This window comes from Lotus japonicus, chromosome 4, assembly GCF_012489685.1.
Source record: "Lotus japonicus ecotype B-129 chromosome 4, LjGifu_v1.2".
Taxonomy (NCBI): domain Eukaryota; kingdom Viridiplantae; phylum Streptophyta; class Magnoliopsida; order Fabales; family Fabaceae; genus Lotus; species Lotus japonicus.
Window position 1 is genome coordinate 64,945,847 of NC_080044.1, and position 18,232 is coordinate 64,964,078.

The following is an 18,232-nucleotide window of genomic DNA, read 5'->3' on the forward strand; positions in this document are numbered from 1 at the left end:
CAGGACAATGGAAATTATTGATGTTCACTAAAACAATTTTTTGCATTTTGTTTTTCTATTTGTAGGTATTCTTCTGCAGAATTCCAAGAGGTTTTTGTCAGTATAAAGTCTTTAATGATCTGTGCTCATAAAATAAAAGAAGAAAAAGACTGCCATTTTGTGCTTTTATCGGGGTCTTCACCATCTTCTGGCGTTGCAGTAGGAGAAGAGTCGCTTCCTGGACCAAGTATTGAATTTGATCAATATTCAGATGGCGCTATGTTGGCTGATGGATGTTTTGAAATGCATTATGAATCTCCTAGAAGTGACATAGTATGTCACAAGTTTTTTATATACCTGAATAACGCTGATATCCACTGCTACCCTCATATTTCTGGACTGCTTATTGGGTTCTTTCATAGGATATCTGCATATAATACTATGTTTGAGAAATCCTCTGAAAGTAAAACTGCTGATATTTCAGAAAGTTTCTTGAGCTTTGGTTTGCAAAAGTTTGGATTCTCTAATTATTTTGATTTTGGTTCCTCTGATTCTGCATGCATTCCATTTGATCGCTTTCCGTTTGTGACGATTTACAATCATGGTTCTCTTGGTAGTCTGGAGAGCTCACTCGTGTATGCCATTCCAGACTGGAGGAAATATTTTACTCTGAGAGAAAGAAAAATAAGAAGTTCCAAATTTAATATGAGAAGTGGGTCCAAAATTTTCCAATCTTCTCCCTCAAAATGTAAATCTGGTTTTGAATGTGAATCAGGGATTGAGAGAACCTCTAATGTTTTTTCCATTGAGTTGCATCTGTATGGAATAAGAGTACATTTTCATGACTCATCATGCATTATTGGAACAATCATGGTGCCTACATCTAAAACTTCTCTATTATTGTGTGAAGACAATATAGATATATTGTCTTCTTCTGAAGGATTGGTTCTTACATCATCATGGGGGCCTCGGAATTTTCAAGATTATCTATGGGGTCCCTCCTCAGAAAATTTATCTCCTATTTTAAATGTAAGGGTTAGGAAACCACAGGACAAATCTTCAGCTGTCGATTTGGAAATAAGCATCGGCGTTCAGCATGTGTACTGCATGTTACCCTCTGAGTATCTGTCCATCATCATTGGCTACTTTTCATTATCTGATTGGGCTGGTGATTCAAGTGGCCAGTCTTCTTTTGAAGAGCCAAAAATTGAAACGGGCATTACATATAAATTTGAAATCTTAGACTCTGTTCTTATTTTGCCAGTGGAAAGTAATGAATATCAGTTTCTAAAGGTTGAAATACCCCAGCTTTATTGTAGTTTTGTCGAGAATTTGGGTTTTGATGATGCAATGAAGGACATTCCTACCAAGTGTTTTGTTCCTATTCAAAAGCTTGCCAAAAGAAATAGTTGTTTGAATGTTTTTGGGCGGGACTTGTTTGTATCATTCCTTTTATACAAGAATGATATGCTGGGCTTGGCAACAATTGAAAATGCGGAATTTATTTCAACTTCTCTAATTGCACCCATAAATGCTGATGTTTGGGTCAGAATTCCATGCAGAGGTGTAACTAATTGCAAAAACTATTCTCCGTCTATATGTTTCATGACAAGCATCAGAAGTTGTCAACTTATTGCTGAAGGTTACGATTCAACTTAATTTAAGTCATACTTTTCTTGCTCACGTACTTTTATATTGTTACAATGTGTGGTTGTGCTTATGAAAGTTTCCTTCACAAACAGATAGCCACTGTCTTGATGGATGTTTGGCCATACGGGATGTTATTGAGGAATTCTCCACAATTGGCGATCAATCCAAATGTTTCAAATCAGATGTTTTGCAGTTCCTTCATTCAAAGAGAAGCCTAATGGAAACTGGAGTCAATAATCCGACTCCGATGACCTCAACCATTGTGTTGACTGAAGTTAAATGTTGCACCGAATCTTTATTGATAAGCTGCTGTCATAGACATGGTGATTTTGTGAAATTAATATCCAAGGGTGATTTGCGTTTTACTTGTGCTGCATCCTTAATAGATGATTCATTGGAATGGTTAGAGTTGGGTTTCTCCTCCTTGGCATTTTACTCCTCACACAATTCAGTCCTAGCAAAATGCACCTCAACTCCCATCTCCACGGTAGTACTTGGCATATGTTTATCTAAATCTGTTGACTTTAAGAATGAACTCAGCTTTCATCTTCCATCTCTTGATATTTGGCTGTATTTGTCCGAGTGGACTGAGGTTTTTAAGTTTCTCAATGATTTAAGTGTACATTTGGAAGAAACTCCTATAGATGTTGCGTCTATGAGTTTGCCGGTCAATGCTGCTAATTCTGTGAAAAAAGCAGCAGTTAAAGATGCTTCTTGTTCCCTTGATTCTGAAGGCGCGTCGGCACCTTTTGCAACACAAGAAATTGAGAATGTTGTCTTAATGACTATTCGGTCAAAAAACGCTTGTGTTAAATTTTACATCCCTGTCTCGGCTAGTGAAGAACCATGTGTCGAATTTCAGATTGCTGAAAGTCTCGAGGTGACACCTTTACGTGTATCTTCTGATGTTATTGAAGAAAAAGACACGAAATTTCTTACTGTTTCTTTCAATGTGAATGATTTTGATTTAGTTATGAGAAGCAGGGATATCCATCTGAAGTCCAATATGGAAAAATTGAGCTGTGTTATAATAATTGTTGAGAATGGAAGGCATACATCTTGGCCACTGCTTGATATAATTCAGGTTCATATGGACACTGTCCTCTGTAAAAATCAGACAAACACCATAGAACTCAAAGTGGAGATTTTATGTGATCATGCAGATGTATGGCTCTCGCATCCTACACTCCTATTGTTGGGTGCTGTGAAATTTGACGTCCCCAAATCAGGATCTTCTCAATATTCAACTAGTGACATTACTTTTAAATTCCAGATGAGAAAGGTTTCTATTCTCCTAACAGATGGAAAGGTATGTTGGTAGTATTTTTTCTTTCTTCAACATATGGATTTATTTTTCTTTTCGCATACATTCATCTCATTGATTATTTTTTGCTTTCCTTCTCACTGAAACTCTTACATTTTCTCTCACACCCTTCATATTATTTGGATAATATCTGTCAAAGAACCAATTGTCCCAAAAGTTTAAGCTATTGGATAAGGGCTACACGAATGATTTTATATTATTATCTCTAACACACCCCCTCACGCAAAAACCCGTTTGAACTTGAAGCGGTCGAGAATGCACAGGCTCACCTACCATGTGCTTTAATTCTTTTTTATTAGAAGATTTGAGAACTCTAGACCGCTTGATCATTGAGGCTCTGATACCATGTCAAAGAACCAATTAGATAAGGGCCACATGAATGGTTTTATATTATTATCCCTAACAATATCCATCAAGTAAAGTTCGTAAGTTTTAACTTCCATTGAATGATATTGATAAATCAAGGATTCAAACACAGTTCACATGGGGCTACAAGTCCTGTAAGTGTTCTCCCATTGGCCTAAGATAGGTGTAGTTTGTACTTTGTAGTAGTTAGTTGGAAATTTTAGTGAGGGACGTATGGTTACAAAAACCAAGCCTTTTCCTAGTGGTTGGGGTGGGCTAGATTATGGGTCGTTTTTTGAATCCTAAGGAAATTTTCAAGCCTTACAAGTTTATACACCTTATTGAAAGATCAGCATTACGTCTCATGGTGTCACAGAATACCAAGTAGAGACTCAAATAAGTCCCACATTGGGTATATTAGCTAGTGTGTAATTAAGGACACCCACACCCACTGCCTTAAGTTTAGAGTTTTGTGGTGGTGTATGGTTCTAACTTATGAATTGTAACATGGTATCATGAGCTGGTTTCGATCCTCAGCCATGGCTTCTGCTTACAAAAAAAAATTCTAAAAAAATGTATATACAGTACAGGCCTCTGAGACTCAAGAACAGAAGTCTAACACCTCATGACGTTCCGCTGAGCTCAAGCCTAAGGAAAAGCAAGCCGTAAGGCCTCTGACACTCAGACGAAGGAGCACAAGTCCGACGACCACTGATGTTCCCGCTGGATTACAAAGCCCAGACAAAGAAAGTCGTAAGGCCTGAGACTCAGACGAAGGAGGACAAGTCAGACGACCGACCACTGATGTTCCCGCTGGAGTACAATCCAAGGCAAAGCAAGCCGTAAGGCCTCCGAGACTTGAACAAATGAGTACAAGCCCAGCCAAGGAGAAGAAGATAAAAAATGGAGTCCCACTTGAATGGGGAGTATTAGAGAATACCAAGTGGAGACTCAAATAAGTCCCACATTGGGTAGATTAGCTAGTGTACAAGTGTGTATATAATAAAGGGCACACACACCCACCCATTGCCTTAAGCTTAGGGCTTTGTGGTGGTGTGTGGTTCTAACTTATGAATTTTAGCACATAGACACACCATTAGTATTCAAATTCTCAAATTTGTTTTCCTGCCTATACTCAACAACCCATGTATTATTATTATTATTATTATGTTTTTTTACAATTAGTCTACTGTACTACTTGGCAACAATAATTCATTCACATGGAAGGTATGTTGAGCAAGCCACTTGAACACAAATTATTTACTTACTGGCGGAAATACCTCCTTTTGCAGCATTAATGAAATGGCCAGTGCATTGCAATCCCTATGTGGTGAAGGGGTTCTTAGGATTGACTTGATACTATAAGAAATTTATTTAAGCCTATAGGATAATAACATAGCCCTTGAACATTGACAAAAAAGAAATTGTTTTATTCCTTGTTAGAAGTCCCACATTGGCTAGAGATATGGCTAAACAAGTGTTTAAAAGGGTAGGGCAACCCTCAACTCTTGAGCTAGCTTTTGGGGTGAGTTTGGCCTCCCAAATTCTAATATTCCTTATGTTATATATTTTAACTTGTTATAAGCCTCTTTTTTGTTCCTTGTAGTGGAGCTATAATGGGCCTCAGTTGGAGATTCTCGTCAGAACCATCCTCTTTCATGCAATTGCAATTGGAAAGCACGTGGACTGTTCTATCACTGGCGATCTTCAAGTAAACTACAAAAATATTGAAAAGGTGTTCTGATTGAGATTACCATTAGTTTTGTTTTCCCCCTGGTATATATACCCTTGTTATTGTTTTAATCCTATGACGTTAACAATGGCTGATATGTTTGTATGCTGCAAAATTGAAGGTGTCATGGGAGCCTTTTATTGAGCCTTGGCAGTTTCTATTGACATTAGTTAGGGATCAAGAAATGAATGTTCTTCCGAACAGGCCCGTTTCAACTGATATTGTTCTCGGTTCAAGAACTCAGCTAAACATTAATATTACAGAATCCTTGGTTGAGGTATATAAACTTTTGCTTTCTTCTTTCGTGTTGTTAATGTGAACTTATTATTTGATATTACACTTGGGATCATCTCTTTCCAGTCTGTCTGTGGACAACTATGGAAATAGCACGGCATTTGGTGGTGGTCATTTGGTGTACAACATAATGGTCCATTGGCCCTATATATAGAATAGTGTAACTCTGTTAAAAATGTAAACACTATTCATTTGAACCTGAAATTTTTCAATTGTCTTATGTCCATGTTTAATCTTAAAAGTTTTGTCTCCTTCGAATGATTAAATACACTGGCATGTTTTAGAGTAGAGAGAAACCTAACTCTAACGGTTGTAACAGAGAGTCAGAATGGAAAGAGTTCATATGTTGAACTAACTAATATTAACTTTTTTTTGCAAATAACTAACTAATATTAACTTATACAATACTCTAATAGCATGAAGAGATTATTGCTACATTCTTCTTCTGATTGATTATATGCTAACAAGGGGTTTCCTTTTCTTCATCTTTTTATTTTTACATGGATTTGAAAATTTCTCTTCGCCTTGTGTCAGCAACTGAATTACAATCTTGACAATCTACACTTTTTGTTTTGTTTAGAGGTTTTTGATATACCAGTATTCTTTATATACATCCAGCTTATCATTACTAAAAGTTACCCAATGTAAATTTTGCTTAGCTTTGTTACTTGCAGTGTGTTTCACATGCTATTGAAATTTTGAATGATGCCTGGGGTCTGAAAGGATCAAAAGATCATGAAGGCAAAGAACTTTCACACTCATCATGTCCTCAGAATATGTCTTCTAAAAGATGTGCTGCTCCTTACGTTCTACAAAACTTAACATCCGTGCCTCTTCTATATCACATATATCATGGGTCCTCGAATCCTGATGAAATTTTTGAATCTGATGAGAATCCTGCAAATTATGTGCAACCAGGTTCTGCAATTTCAGTTTACATGGATGAAAATGATGAACAGAGACTCCCACATTACAGGCATTCTAATTCTTCTGATAGTCTAAATGAGCAAAGGTCAAGCGGTTTTACTCATCATTATATTACTGTGCAACTTGACGGGGCATCTATGCCATCAGATCCAATTTCCATGGATTTAGTGGGACTAACATGCTTTGAGGTTAATTTCTCGAAGACCTATGATCAGAATGGCCAAGGTGGCAGAATGAATAGCGGTGCTACTTTTGTTGTTCCAGTTGTTTTTGATGTTTCTATGCTGCGCTATAGCAAGTTAATTCGAATATATTCCACTGTATGTATAAAGTGATTATATGTTTTCTTAATGATGTCTGTCATTTACTTCATGCCTCCGTTTTACTTATAAGCTAACTTTTTGGCATACAGGTTGTCCTTCTAAATGCAACATCTACACCTCTTGAGCTGCGGTTTGATATTCCATTTGGTGTCTCACCAACGGTACATGAGTTTCTGTTTTTTCTTCACAATTTAAATTGATAGAGCATTGTCATTTTATGATATTGCTTTATGATGTATAATTTCATTACCTCAGATATTAGATCCAATACACCCTGGGCAACAGTTACCACTTCCACTGCATTTGGCTGAAGCTGGTTGTGTAAGGTGGCGGCCAACAGGGAATTCTTATTTATGGAGTGAAGCTCATAACCTTTCAAATCTTCTCTCTATAACTGGAGATGTAGGAAGTCTTAAATCTTTCATGTGCTATCCATCTCTTCCAAGTAGTCATCCATTTCGGTGCTGTATGTCAGTTAAAAGTGTCAGCTTGAGTTCGTCTGGAAGGTTGAAAAATAATGTGTCCACAGATGATGCAAAGCGTTATATTCATCATTTGATCCTAAGTCCTCCATTAGTAGTTTACAACTACCTTCCAGAGGAAATGTTGTTGATTAGTGAGAGTGGTGGGGTAGATCACACTCTGAAAGTTTCGGAGGTTTGTGATAGTCCTTTCTTTGTATACATTGTTGATAATATATTAAGAAATTGATAATGTGCACACCTGTTTATTATGGTGGTGTGACTATGTATTTTATTTTCTAGGTGGATACTTCTGTGTATCATATCGATCCCTCACATGACCTGGGACTGAAGATCTGCATCGATGGATTTAAATGTTCTGATTTTAAATTTCCGCGTTTAGAAACATTCTGCTCAATGGCCAAGTTTAGTGAAACCAAGTTTTCATTTTCTGAAACACTGATACTGGAACCAATTAATTCCAATGGTAACTGATTATATTTGTAATTTTCATCTTGTATGTATTGTTTCGTAGATCCATCCTTTAAAGTATTTTCTTGCTCACTTATAGGCCCTGTTTATGTTACCGTGGAGAAGGTGATGGATGCATATTCCGGCAGTAGGGAACTGATTATATTTGTTCCCTTTATTTTGTATAACTGTATGGGTTTTCCCTTGTGTGTAACGGAAACCACTGGTGAAGCCAATGAGAGGGGGTTTGTCATTCCTTCTTATGATGACTTGGGTGAAAAAGAAACATTTTCATACAAAAAGGATGGCCTTTCTCTTCTTATTTCCAACCATGAACTGCGTGCTGATGTTCCTTGTACCCCAATGAATCATCTAAAGAATCATACCATTTCATGCAGAGAGGATGGTGGTCCAAACTTTGTTAGTTATAAAAGGAACTCTCTGCTCTTTGGTAATTACCATGAAAATTTGGGAAGGCAACAAAGCAAAAGTGATTCTGTAGAAAGATTGGCGAGTACAATGAGGTCAAGTAGCCAGTCAACTTGGAAGGATTCAGGTCCTTGTAATAATGAGCCTGAAAGGGTTTGGCCATGCATGTATTCTCCAAGCCCCAATTCCTCTGTAAATGATGTTTTTGTTAAAGTGAGTAGATGTTTTCCAGATGATGTCAGGAAACAATTGCCATATTCTTTGTGGTCAAATCCATTTTATCTGCTGCCACCTAGTGGTTCAAGTACTATCTATGTTCCTCAGTTGAGTTCAAATTCTGCATTCATTCTAGCTGTGACATCTAGCTCAGTCGCTGAATATGCTGGGAGGACACATGCAATTACTTTCCAGCCTAGGTAATATAGTGGTTCTCAGATATTAGATACTGTTATTTATGTATCTTGAAATCTATTTGTCGGTTTTTGGTGGGTTCGATGACATGGTACTAAAGCTTCTTTGATGAAGTCACGAGTTTGATATTTGCTTATGTTGGAAATCATGTGTGGTATTTTAGGAAATTTGTGTGATGATGTGCACATTTGTGTTATTAGGAAAATCCCTTAAACCAAGGGGTCTTCGGTTAGGACTAGGATAGCAAGTTTTCTTATTTCCTGAACTAGCATAGGTCTCGTGCATATATTTTGTATGATTATTCTGATTAATGCAATGAAATCTGTTAGAAATATAATGTAAAACCACTCACTTGTCCTTTGTGGAATATTTGTTTTTTAGACTAAGTTTGTTATTTTAGATTTGCTTTATCTCATAGAAAAAGAGAAGGTTTATCATACAGTTTTTGTATTTTAGATTTGTGTTATCCATCAAGATAGAGTTATCTCTTTGTTGTATCTTTAAATTGTACAATCATGTCGATGAAATACACAGAAAATATTTTCATCAGATTCGAGTTGGTATCCAGAGCTTTTTCGGGTTAGGGTTTCAGCCGCCACCTTGCCCTGACCCTTTTTTTTCCGGTGGTCCAGTGACTTCACGACCCCCACCAACAGAACCAGAGGCTACCGATATTCCTTTCTGCCGAAGTTTCGCTGCAGAGCAGCCTCCCACTCGCCGCCACAATGCTGCAGGTTCGCCGGCGCATGAAGTCTACGCGCCAGGCCACATGCCTTTTTGCTGCCTTCGTAATGATTGCCCAGCCTTCCTCTTTGTGTTTTGACCTCTTTTGGTTCTTGGGTCTGCTGTTTTTGACGTCTCCCTTTGACATCTCTCCTCTCTGCGTTCTTCTCGCTGGGTTCTCTGTTTTTGGCCTCTGTTTTGACGTCTGAGGTCAGTTTTGGTTTTTTGGGTCCTCTGTTTTGGCCTTTTTTTGACGCCTCTCACTGTTGTGCACTGTTCACGCTGGTTCATCTACCCTCCTTTTCTGTGTTTCGGGTGTTTTTCTATCTTCTTCAAGGCTGACCTGTCCAAAGATCACCCGCCGAAGAAGAATTTGGTGTCCTATGCATTTACCGGATCTCCTAGAACTACTTGAAGCTGTTGAAATTTGGTTTATGGGTACATCTTTCTAAGAAGGTGTCTGGCATTACTGCTCCTCAGAAAGAAGAATGGAAGAAGGCCAATTGTCAGCTTGTATCCTTGTTATGGCAGTCTATTGAGCCTAGATTGATGGTCTAGGGATCTTTGGTTAGCTTGGAAAGTTTTTTTATTGTTAAAATAGCATAGGATTGATGTTTATATCTTATTTGATTATTCAGATAATGCAATGCAATCAATTGAACCTTTGTAAAGATATTTTCTTGATTTAATTGAACTTCTGTGAAAGATAAGTGCATGGCTCAGCTCTATTCACCCTTCAATTTAGAAAGGGGTTCATGTTAGGATATTGGTTATAGCTTATTTTTAGCCTTATCCTACAAGCTCTTAGGATAGCGAGTTTCTTGATAGACACCTAAAATTGTTTACCATGGTGTCATTCTGTCTTATTAATGATCTCTAAATATGCAGATATGTGATTAGCAATGCTTGCAGCAAGGAAATATCTTATAAGCAGAAGGGCACTGATATCATGTTTTATTTAGGAGTAGGAGAACATGCTCATCTTCACTGGACAGATACGGCTAGGTATTTATCTTGCATAGTTTTTGTGTGTGGCTATCTCGAACATGGATAGTTCTTTTGGTCATTAATATTTTCTTCATCTCTTTCTCTTGTTTGTTTAATCTATTTCTATTCTACTATGTGATGCAGGGAGCTGCTTGTTTCAATTTGTTATAACGAATCTGGATGGCAATGGTCTGGCAGCTTTTTACCGGATCATCTGGGAGATACACTACTGAAAATGAGGAACTTTGTTTCTGGGACTTCAAACATGATACGAGTTGAAGTGCAAAATGCTGACATATCAATGGGAGATGAAAAAGTAATTGGAAGCATCAAGGGAAACTCAGGGACCAACTTGATTCTTTTGTCAGATGATGGTACAGGATATATGCCGTACAGAATTGATAATTTCTCGAAGGAGGTCTGTCTCTATTTTTCAGTCGCATTTCAGCTGTAGTTGGAATTCTGAAGAGTTGAACTGCTTTCTGATCCCTGAAGTGCTACTGCTTTTATTTAGATGGTTTTGCCTTTTGTCTATATTTTCATCTAAGTGCATCTACCAGTAGTATTGGTTGTGATTAAGTTGTTGCACCAAAGGAGCATGAACTGTTTTATTCTTAATCCATTTAGGACGGAAATTTATTATGTTTTTCCTGCTACTTTTTAGAGACTGCGAATATATCAGCAGAAGTGTGAAATGTTTGACGCAGTCATTCACAGCTATTCTTCTTACCCTTACACCTGGGATGAACCCTGCTATCCACGCCGTCTTATTGTGGAGGTATTTTTGTTTATTTTTTAATTTAGTACAATGGAAACCATAAATTACATGGCCTAACATGCTTGTTACAAAAATGGAAGGTACCTGGAGAGCGGGTTTTGGGGTCGTATGCCCTTGATGATGTTAAAGAGTATATGCCTGTCCACTTGCCATCAACCTCTGAGGTAAAACATTTTGCAAAATATATTGCAATGGTCTCATTAAGTTATTAAAACAATGTTGTACATAATGTAAATTAGATATATTTTTTGGACAAACTAACTGTTTATTCATGCGGCATTAGTTTCTCTTTTTTAGCATTTATTTCCTTTCTTGGTATAGGTTTTTTTTCCTGTTGTATATAAATTGTAAATAAGCTATGTACATTTTTCCTAGTGAATGGTATTTATAATGTCTCTTTGCAACCTATTTCCCCTTATATTGGAGTTCCTGATCTAGGAGAGACTGCTCTTGCATAGCGTCGGCTGCCTTTATTGCAGCCATGCAAACTCCAAGCCTTCTTGATTACAGTCATCACTGTCCAGCGCCTCCATTATCCTTTGAGGACATCTTTCCTTGAGCAACTTTATTATGGGCAGAAATTCCGTCATGTGCTATCTGCCATCTGCAATGCTGTCTGTTGCCAACTTGCCATCCGCTTCTTTGGCTTTCATTTAGACCTGAGAACCTCATCTCCGAAACATTCTCAAATGCCTTTATGTGCATGTCTTCTTGCAAATGCCTGTAAACCAATCGCCACTTTCCAAGCCTTTGTTTACCTTCCTGCTCGTTTTCCTTCCCTTGTCTTACACCAGGTGTTGGTTCATCACTACCTATATTCAATTTTCTGTTGTTGACTAACCCTCGTTCAGCCGTTTATGTTTGCTACCATTGGCTATTATGCCTTCTGTTTTCGCCCCCCGCCCCCTCCCCAATGTTACATATATTTTTATACTACCAAGTAAATGACTAACACTCTAACTCCCTTACTACCAGGTTAGGCATAACAACTAACAACCTGTAATAGAAACTAACTGGCTCTAAGACCAAGCTTCATCGCTTCCAATGATAAACTGGCAAGTTTCTTCAAATCATTGGTCGCGGCGGCCGCGTATGGTGGCGCGTCCAGCCACCTTTCCAGCAGCCGCCACCACCGCCTGGATCACCCTCCTCTTGCGGTTCCAGATCTGCTCTTCTTCCCTTCGACACATGAAGTGTTCTAGATCTTAGTTTTTCAACCTCAGTTTTGCTGTTTTGTGTTTCTCTCTCTTCTTTGCAACCCATGGCTTCCGGGCTCTCCCAAATCTCATCTATTGATGTTGGTGCTTTTCCGTATGTCCCAAATTTGAGCTTGTTTTTCTGTTTGGCGTTTCTCTCTCCGACAGCCGCCCCTCAAGTTAATTATGTTTGTTACAAGTTGTGCATATGACATATAAGCTCTAGCTTGAGGGGGAGTGTTAGATACTGTTAAATATCTTATACTCCCTCCGTTTGTTTGAAATCCTATAGAACCACACACCACAAAACCTTAGGCTTAAGGCAATGGGTGTGTGTGTTCTTTATTATATATGCACTTGTGCACTTGCTAATCTTGGCAATGTGAGACTTCTTTGAGTCACCACTTTATTATCTCTATTACTCCCCCTCAATTGGGACTCCATTTTTTTTTTTGCATGTGCCTTGCACTCCAGTGGGAACATCAGTGGTCGTCAGACTTGTGCTCCTTCGTCTGAGTCTGCCTTTCGACTTTCTTTGTCTGGGCTAGTACTCTAGCGGGAACATCGGAGTTCCTTGGACTTGTGCTCCTTCGTCTGAGTCTGAGGTCTTGGCTTGCGCAAATGGGACTGCCATTTTTGCTTTTTTTTTTTTCGATTTTTTTTTACTTTTTTTTTCGTTTTTTTTTTTGGGAAGCGGAAGTCATGGCTTGGATCAGACCAGCTCTGATACCCTGTTAGAAATCCTATAGAACCACACACCACAAAACCTTAGGCTTAAGGCAATGGGTGTGTGTGTTCTTTATTATATATGCACTTGTGCACTTGCTAATCTTGGCAATGTGGGACTTCTTTGAGTCACCACTTTATTATCTCTATTACCGTTCCTTAATATAAGAACCAAGCAACCACTAATATCTCTATTACCGTTCCTTTAAGAAATTTAGTTAATCTAGATAATTGCATTAAATTTGTTCTAAATTTATATCAACTTTCCAAACTTATCCTCCACCCATTATTCTTAACTTTATGCATCATTAATGCTATAGCAAGTGGAAAGAGAGAGAAATTCAATTAAGTAAGGGTATTCTTGTCTAAAATTAATTAATTCTCCACAAATTTCAAGTTGGTTCTTATAAAAAGGGCCAAGTGCACTTTCTATTTGGTTCTTATAAATAGGAACGGAGGGAGTATATAAGTTTTAGTTATTTTATAGATAAGTAGGATATGCTATCTTAAATATTACTTGGGTGATACAATTTCATGTAAACAGGGAAACCGTTGTGTAGTTTAAACACGCGCATTCAGTCTATGTTGTCTCTCAGTTTCTCCTAATTCCACAAATATATTTTATCTTTGACTAAATACAAATTTTAAGTCTGTAGAATTGATAAGTACAAAGTTCTTGGGCGCAACTCTGGTTCCATGATTTATAATTTTGGCTTATGTAAATGGTGATTGCAGAAACCTGAGAGGACATTCTTTTTATCAGTCCATGCAGAGGGAGCAACAAAGGTAAATCCATAGTATTTGACTAAAGATACCTGACTTGAAAAATCACGACCCTTGCCTTCATGGATAATATCTTTTTCTTTCAGGTCCTTAGTGTTCTTGATTCAAATTACCATATTTTTAATGATGTGAAGAATTCAAGTGTCCAACATGCCGCAGAGAAAAGGGTATATGATCATAGCCAAGTCAGGCCTGCAGAATATAAGGAGAAAATATCAATTTGTATTCAATATATTGGGATTTCTTTGATTAATTCATACCCACAGGTAACTGGACTGTGAGCTTTCTTTATTGGAGCTCTTATATCTTTGTGATCCCTGTTAATCATACTTTTATTTCCGTAGGAATTGCTTTTTGCCTGTATTAAAGATATAGAAATAAACCTCCTGCAAAGTTTGGATCGCCAAAGGCTTTCCATGATGATATCATTTATACAAATTGACAACCAGTTGCACTCTACTCCATATCCAGTTTTGTTGTCCTTCAATAATGGATATAGGTCCTGCCAAGTTGACAATACAAAGTCGAGGGATGATGTCATGAGAACAAGTATTGAAAAATTAAATCAGAAGAGTTTCGGAAGCAGCTCTTCTAATCCTGTGATGTGCTTAGAAATTTCAAAATGGAGGAAGAAAGACATTTCATTTATTTCATTTGAATACATAAAAATGAGGTTTCTTTTTCCCCATCTTTGTTGCATCGTTTACAGTTCACCATTGCTGGTATTGTTTTGGTGTTTATGAGTCATTTCTTATTTTTCTTAATATTTGCAGGATAGCAGATTTCCATCTTGAGATTGAACAAGGAGTTATATTGAGCTTATTTGAGTTCTTTACAAATTTCTCTTCGGGACAGCAGTTTGGAATCGTGCCATCTTCCAATCACTATGACGGGGTATCACTAAAGGATTCATTCTCATTTGTTCATACTAGTGAGAATTTCAGATTAAGTGCTGACCAGCGTCCTCTAAGAATTGCCCCAATGTTTACTGGAAAATCTAATAGAATTGCATCATTGCCTTCCGTCGTACCAATAGGAGCCCCATGGCAGGAAATTTATCTGTTAGCCCGAACCAAAAAGAAAATTTATATTGAAATGCTTGAATTGGCTCCAATCCAATTGACTTTGAGGTCAGTCTCTCATTCGTATGTTTACTCTAACTGCTATTTTAAATTACCTACTATACTGTTGACACGCCCACTTGACATATAATTTGTACAAATCCAGTTTTTCCAGTGCCCCATGGATGCTTCACAATCGTATCCTCACATCTAAGGAATTTCTTATCCATGTAAGTAGTATTTCTTTCTTCTTTTATAATGGTGGGTTCCAGCTCCAATACGGTTTAACTGTAGGCTGTCGATTAGAAACTTGAGACTTGTGTGCGCATGGCGTGTTCTATATACAAGGATGGCTATTCCACCCGCAGATGTTCATTCCTGCAAGTTTCACACTCCAGATGTCCAACCCTGTGCGTGAGGGGGTGTGTTAGAAGTCTCGCATTGACTAGAGATGTTACCAAAATAGTCCTTATAAAGGGTAGAGCAACCCTCACCTTGTTTTAGGGTAGAGTTAGGTCTCCTAAATTTTAATAATGTACATGCCTAAACTGATTAGTAGCATTTTTTTCTTTAGTCACTTCACAATATATACATGCACCCATTTCATGTTGTTCAACAATTTTCTTTTTTAAAGCTTTAGAGTGTTAGAAATCATAAGTTAGAACCACACACCACAAAACCTTAGGCTTAAGGCAATGGCTGTGTGTGTTCTATATACACTTGTACACCAGCTAATCTACCCAATGTGAGACTTCTTTGAGTCTCCACTTGGTATTCTCTAATATAGAGAGATATATTAATTCACAGTAAACTTACTGATAGTCGTTTATTTTTAACAAAAAGTTATTATTAATTTCAGAGAGGACTTATGGCCCTTGCTGATGTTGAGGGAGCCCATATTTATTTAAAGGATTTAACCATTGCACATCACATGGCTAGTTGGGAATCCATTCAGCAAATTCTAATTAGGCATTACAACCGCCAACTTCTTCATGAGACTTACAAGGTAGGACTTAACTTATATCTCAAAATCTGGCCATGTTTGTTCATCAGTCTGGCTAGAAATGGCAAGTCTGAACTTTTGCCCCATCTCATCAATTTATCTCAATTATCTATGTTGAATATTGGAACGTGTTCATTCTTTTTTTGATGTGCTATCTTTAATGTGCTTTCTATTTTGATAAGTTTTACAACCTGTATTTGAGAATATTTTGATCTGCACCTAGTTGAGTGATTAATTTCCTTACATACAACTTGTTACTGTGCAATAATATTAACTTAATGTACCCAGTGTCACATCTGTATAACACGTACCTTTTTTCCTTCTAAATTTGAAGTTGTTTGGTTCGGCTGGTTTCATTGGTAATCCCTTGGGCTTTGCAAGGAGCATAGGACATGGCATTAGAGATTTCTTGTCTGTTCCTGCAAAAAGCATTATGCAGGTAAAAGTCTAAATATGCTAGTCCCTTTTCTTTATTTGTAGTTCATATTCTTGTCTAATAAATTAGTTGAGCACTATGAGTTCAATTTGCAGAGCCCTACTGGACTTATTATGGGGATGGCTCAAGGCACCACTAGTCTTTTAAGCAACACACTGTATGCTATTAGTGATGCGACTTCTCAATTCAGTAAAGCTGCACGCAAGGTGATACTTGCTTCTATTTCATTGTATTTTGATTCATATTATTGAACTTTGTTCTTAATCATAGCTTTCCTTTTCATATTCTAGGGTATTGTTGCATTTACATATGATGACCAAGCTGTTTCAAGGGTGGAAAAACACCAAGCAACTGTATCTTCTGACAGTAAAGGCGTAATTAATGAAGTCTTAGAGGTATATGACCAGCACACATACTAGCATCAACTTAGGCATCAACTAGTTTGACAAGCTTAGGGATGGAACCACACTAAGGATAACACAATTCAAAATAAAAAGTTACAACAAAAATAGCATGAGTTTCCTCTGCATACTTATTATTTCCAAAATAATACTAGAATAAGAGGTAAAAGTTTATTGGTAGCATATTGGACCAACCAGGTGATTTCTCACCTACAACGGATCCCATAAACTCAAAATCTGTAATCCCAATTGCACGGTAATACCGCTTAATCGACCTGTACCTGTTTGAACCTCGGTTAATCATGTCATTTTTTTTATAAGAATCAATATGATCTTTATAAGGTTCCTCTTTGGAATGAAATTTAATGGGATCCAGAGAAATCATGCCTCCATCCGTAGTTATATATAATCATGCCGTTTTTTTCCCTTGTAATTTATCGTGGAATAAAATACTAGTTATATATAATGACTGTTTAAGTTAATAATTGCCGTGCATCCACTAGAAGATCTAATCCTGCATTTGCATTTCTATATTGTTTGCAGGGACTCACTGGTCTCCTCCAGTCACCTATAAGAGGAGCAGAGAGGCATGGTCTTCCTGGTGTCCTCTCTGGTAAATCAAGTTGATTGAATTGTTTTGATCTTATAGACTTGAAGCACCTTTAACAATTTTCATTGGCAATTGTTGCTTATTTTTATTGCAGGAGTTGCTTTAGGGATTACAGGACTTGTGGCAAAACCTGCTGCTAGTATACTTGAAGTTACTGGCAAAACTGCACTTAGTATTAGAAACCGCAGTAAACCCAATCAATTAAGATCACAATGGTTTAGGGTCCGGCTTCCGAGGCCACTTTACCGTGAATTTCCATTAAGACCTTATTCATGGGACGAAGCAGTTGGTACATCCTTCCTTATGGGGGGTGATGATGATGGGTTAAAGTATAAAGATGAGAAGTTAGTGGCCTGCAAAGCCCTTAAAGAAGCTGGTAAATTTGCTGTCTTAACAGAAAGGTTTGTATTGATTGTTTTCAGTCCAAGTTTGATATACTTGGGCAAGCCTGAATTTTGTGGCATCCCTGCTGATTTGGAGTGGATAATTGAATGGGAGATTGGATTGGAGAGTATAATACATGCTGACAGTGATGATCAAGGTGTTTTACACATTGTTAGTAGTGGACCAGATTCCTCCTCATTTAGGCAAAATCAGCATTCTCCCAAGAGAGGCAGTGGTAGCAGAACCAGAGCCGTGCGTTGGAACCATTATCCGAATCATCTTCCACTTCCTCAAACCAATTTAGAACTAGCTTGTGAGGAAGATGCAGCCAACTTGTTACAGATTTTGTTGTCTACTATAGAGAAAGGAAAAGGTAAAGCTTGGGACTCAGGGAGGATCTTGCATCGAGCTAATTTCAAGTAGGTTGTGGTCCCTTATGGAAGTTTCTGCACTACAATTGGAACTAGAATAATGGAAATGATAAGCCCATTAACATCTTCATATGCATTTGAAAGGGCTTTGTTTTCATTACACCTATTTCAATGGCCTCATTGCAGTTCCAGCTCTCAAGTAACTAACTATATTCTGTCCTTTGTAAATATGCTTGTATCTTGTACATTATGTATATTGCTGACGCTTGTATAGATCGATCCATTGTTTGCTCCTTTTTTAGCTCTCGCTAATTTTTTTTAAAGTAATCTTCTTCAGGTAAGACTTAAGAGTTACTACTATAGCAATTTTCAGAAGAAAAAAAAATACTACTATAACTAACAAATAAACACTAGCGTATAGTAACTA

General features: G+C 37.6%; 1 protein-coding gene across 10 annotated transcripts in view; it reads left to right on the forward strand.

Annotated features, from left to right (window-relative positions):
• Positions 1 to 18,099, forward strand: part of LOC130710179 (uncharacterized) — a 40,669-nt gene extending 22,570 nt beyond the window's left edge. For 9 of the 10 annotated variants that reach the window (XM_057559350.1, XM_057559351.1, XM_057559353.1 and 6 more), the window contains 24 exons: positions 66 to 1,621; positions 1,722 to 2,938; positions 4,905 to 5,033; positions 5,152 to 5,307; positions 5,984 to 6,571; positions 6,664 to 6,735; positions 6,830 to 7,231; positions 7,339 to 7,522; positions 7,607 to 8,351; positions 9,958 to 10,074; positions 10,201 to 10,474; positions 10,721 to 10,834; positions 10,915 to 10,998; positions 13,492 to 13,542; positions 13,626 to 13,805; positions 13,884 to 14,212; positions 14,313 to 14,669; positions 14,767 to 14,830; positions 15,460 to 15,606; positions 15,938 to 16,042; positions 16,135 to 16,245; positions 16,330 to 16,434; positions 16,984 to 17,053; positions 17,145 to 18,099. In XM_057559350.1, the coding sequence (XP_057415333.1) occupies positions 66 to 1,621; positions 1,722 to 2,938; positions 4,905 to 5,033; positions 5,152 to 5,307; positions 5,984 to 6,571; positions 6,664 to 6,735; positions 6,830 to 7,231; positions 7,339 to 7,522; positions 7,607 to 8,351; positions 9,958 to 10,074; positions 10,201 to 10,474; positions 10,721 to 10,834; positions 10,915 to 10,998; positions 13,492 to 13,542; positions 13,626 to 13,805; positions 13,884 to 14,212; positions 14,313 to 14,669; positions 14,767 to 14,830; positions 15,460 to 15,606; positions 15,938 to 16,042; positions 16,135 to 16,245; positions 16,330 to 16,434; positions 16,984 to 17,053; positions 17,145 to 17,857 (7,870 nt within the window). In that variant the 3' untranslated portion in view covers positions 17,858 to 18,099. The remainder of the gene's footprint in view (positions 1 to 65; positions 1,622 to 1,721; positions 2,939 to 4,904; positions 5,034 to 5,151; positions 5,308 to 5,983; positions 6,572 to 6,663; positions 6,736 to 6,829; positions 7,232 to 7,338; positions 7,523 to 7,606; positions 8,352 to 9,957; positions 10,075 to 10,200; positions 10,475 to 10,720; positions 10,835 to 10,914; positions 10,999 to 13,491; positions 13,543 to 13,625; positions 13,806 to 13,883; positions 14,213 to 14,312; positions 14,670 to 14,766; positions 14,831 to 15,459; positions 15,607 to 15,937; positions 16,043 to 16,134; positions 16,246 to 16,329; positions 16,435 to 16,983; positions 17,054 to 17,144) is intronic. The other variant, XM_057559352.1, reaches the window with a different exon arrangement.
• Positions 18,100 to 18,232: the final 133 nt, after the last annotated feature.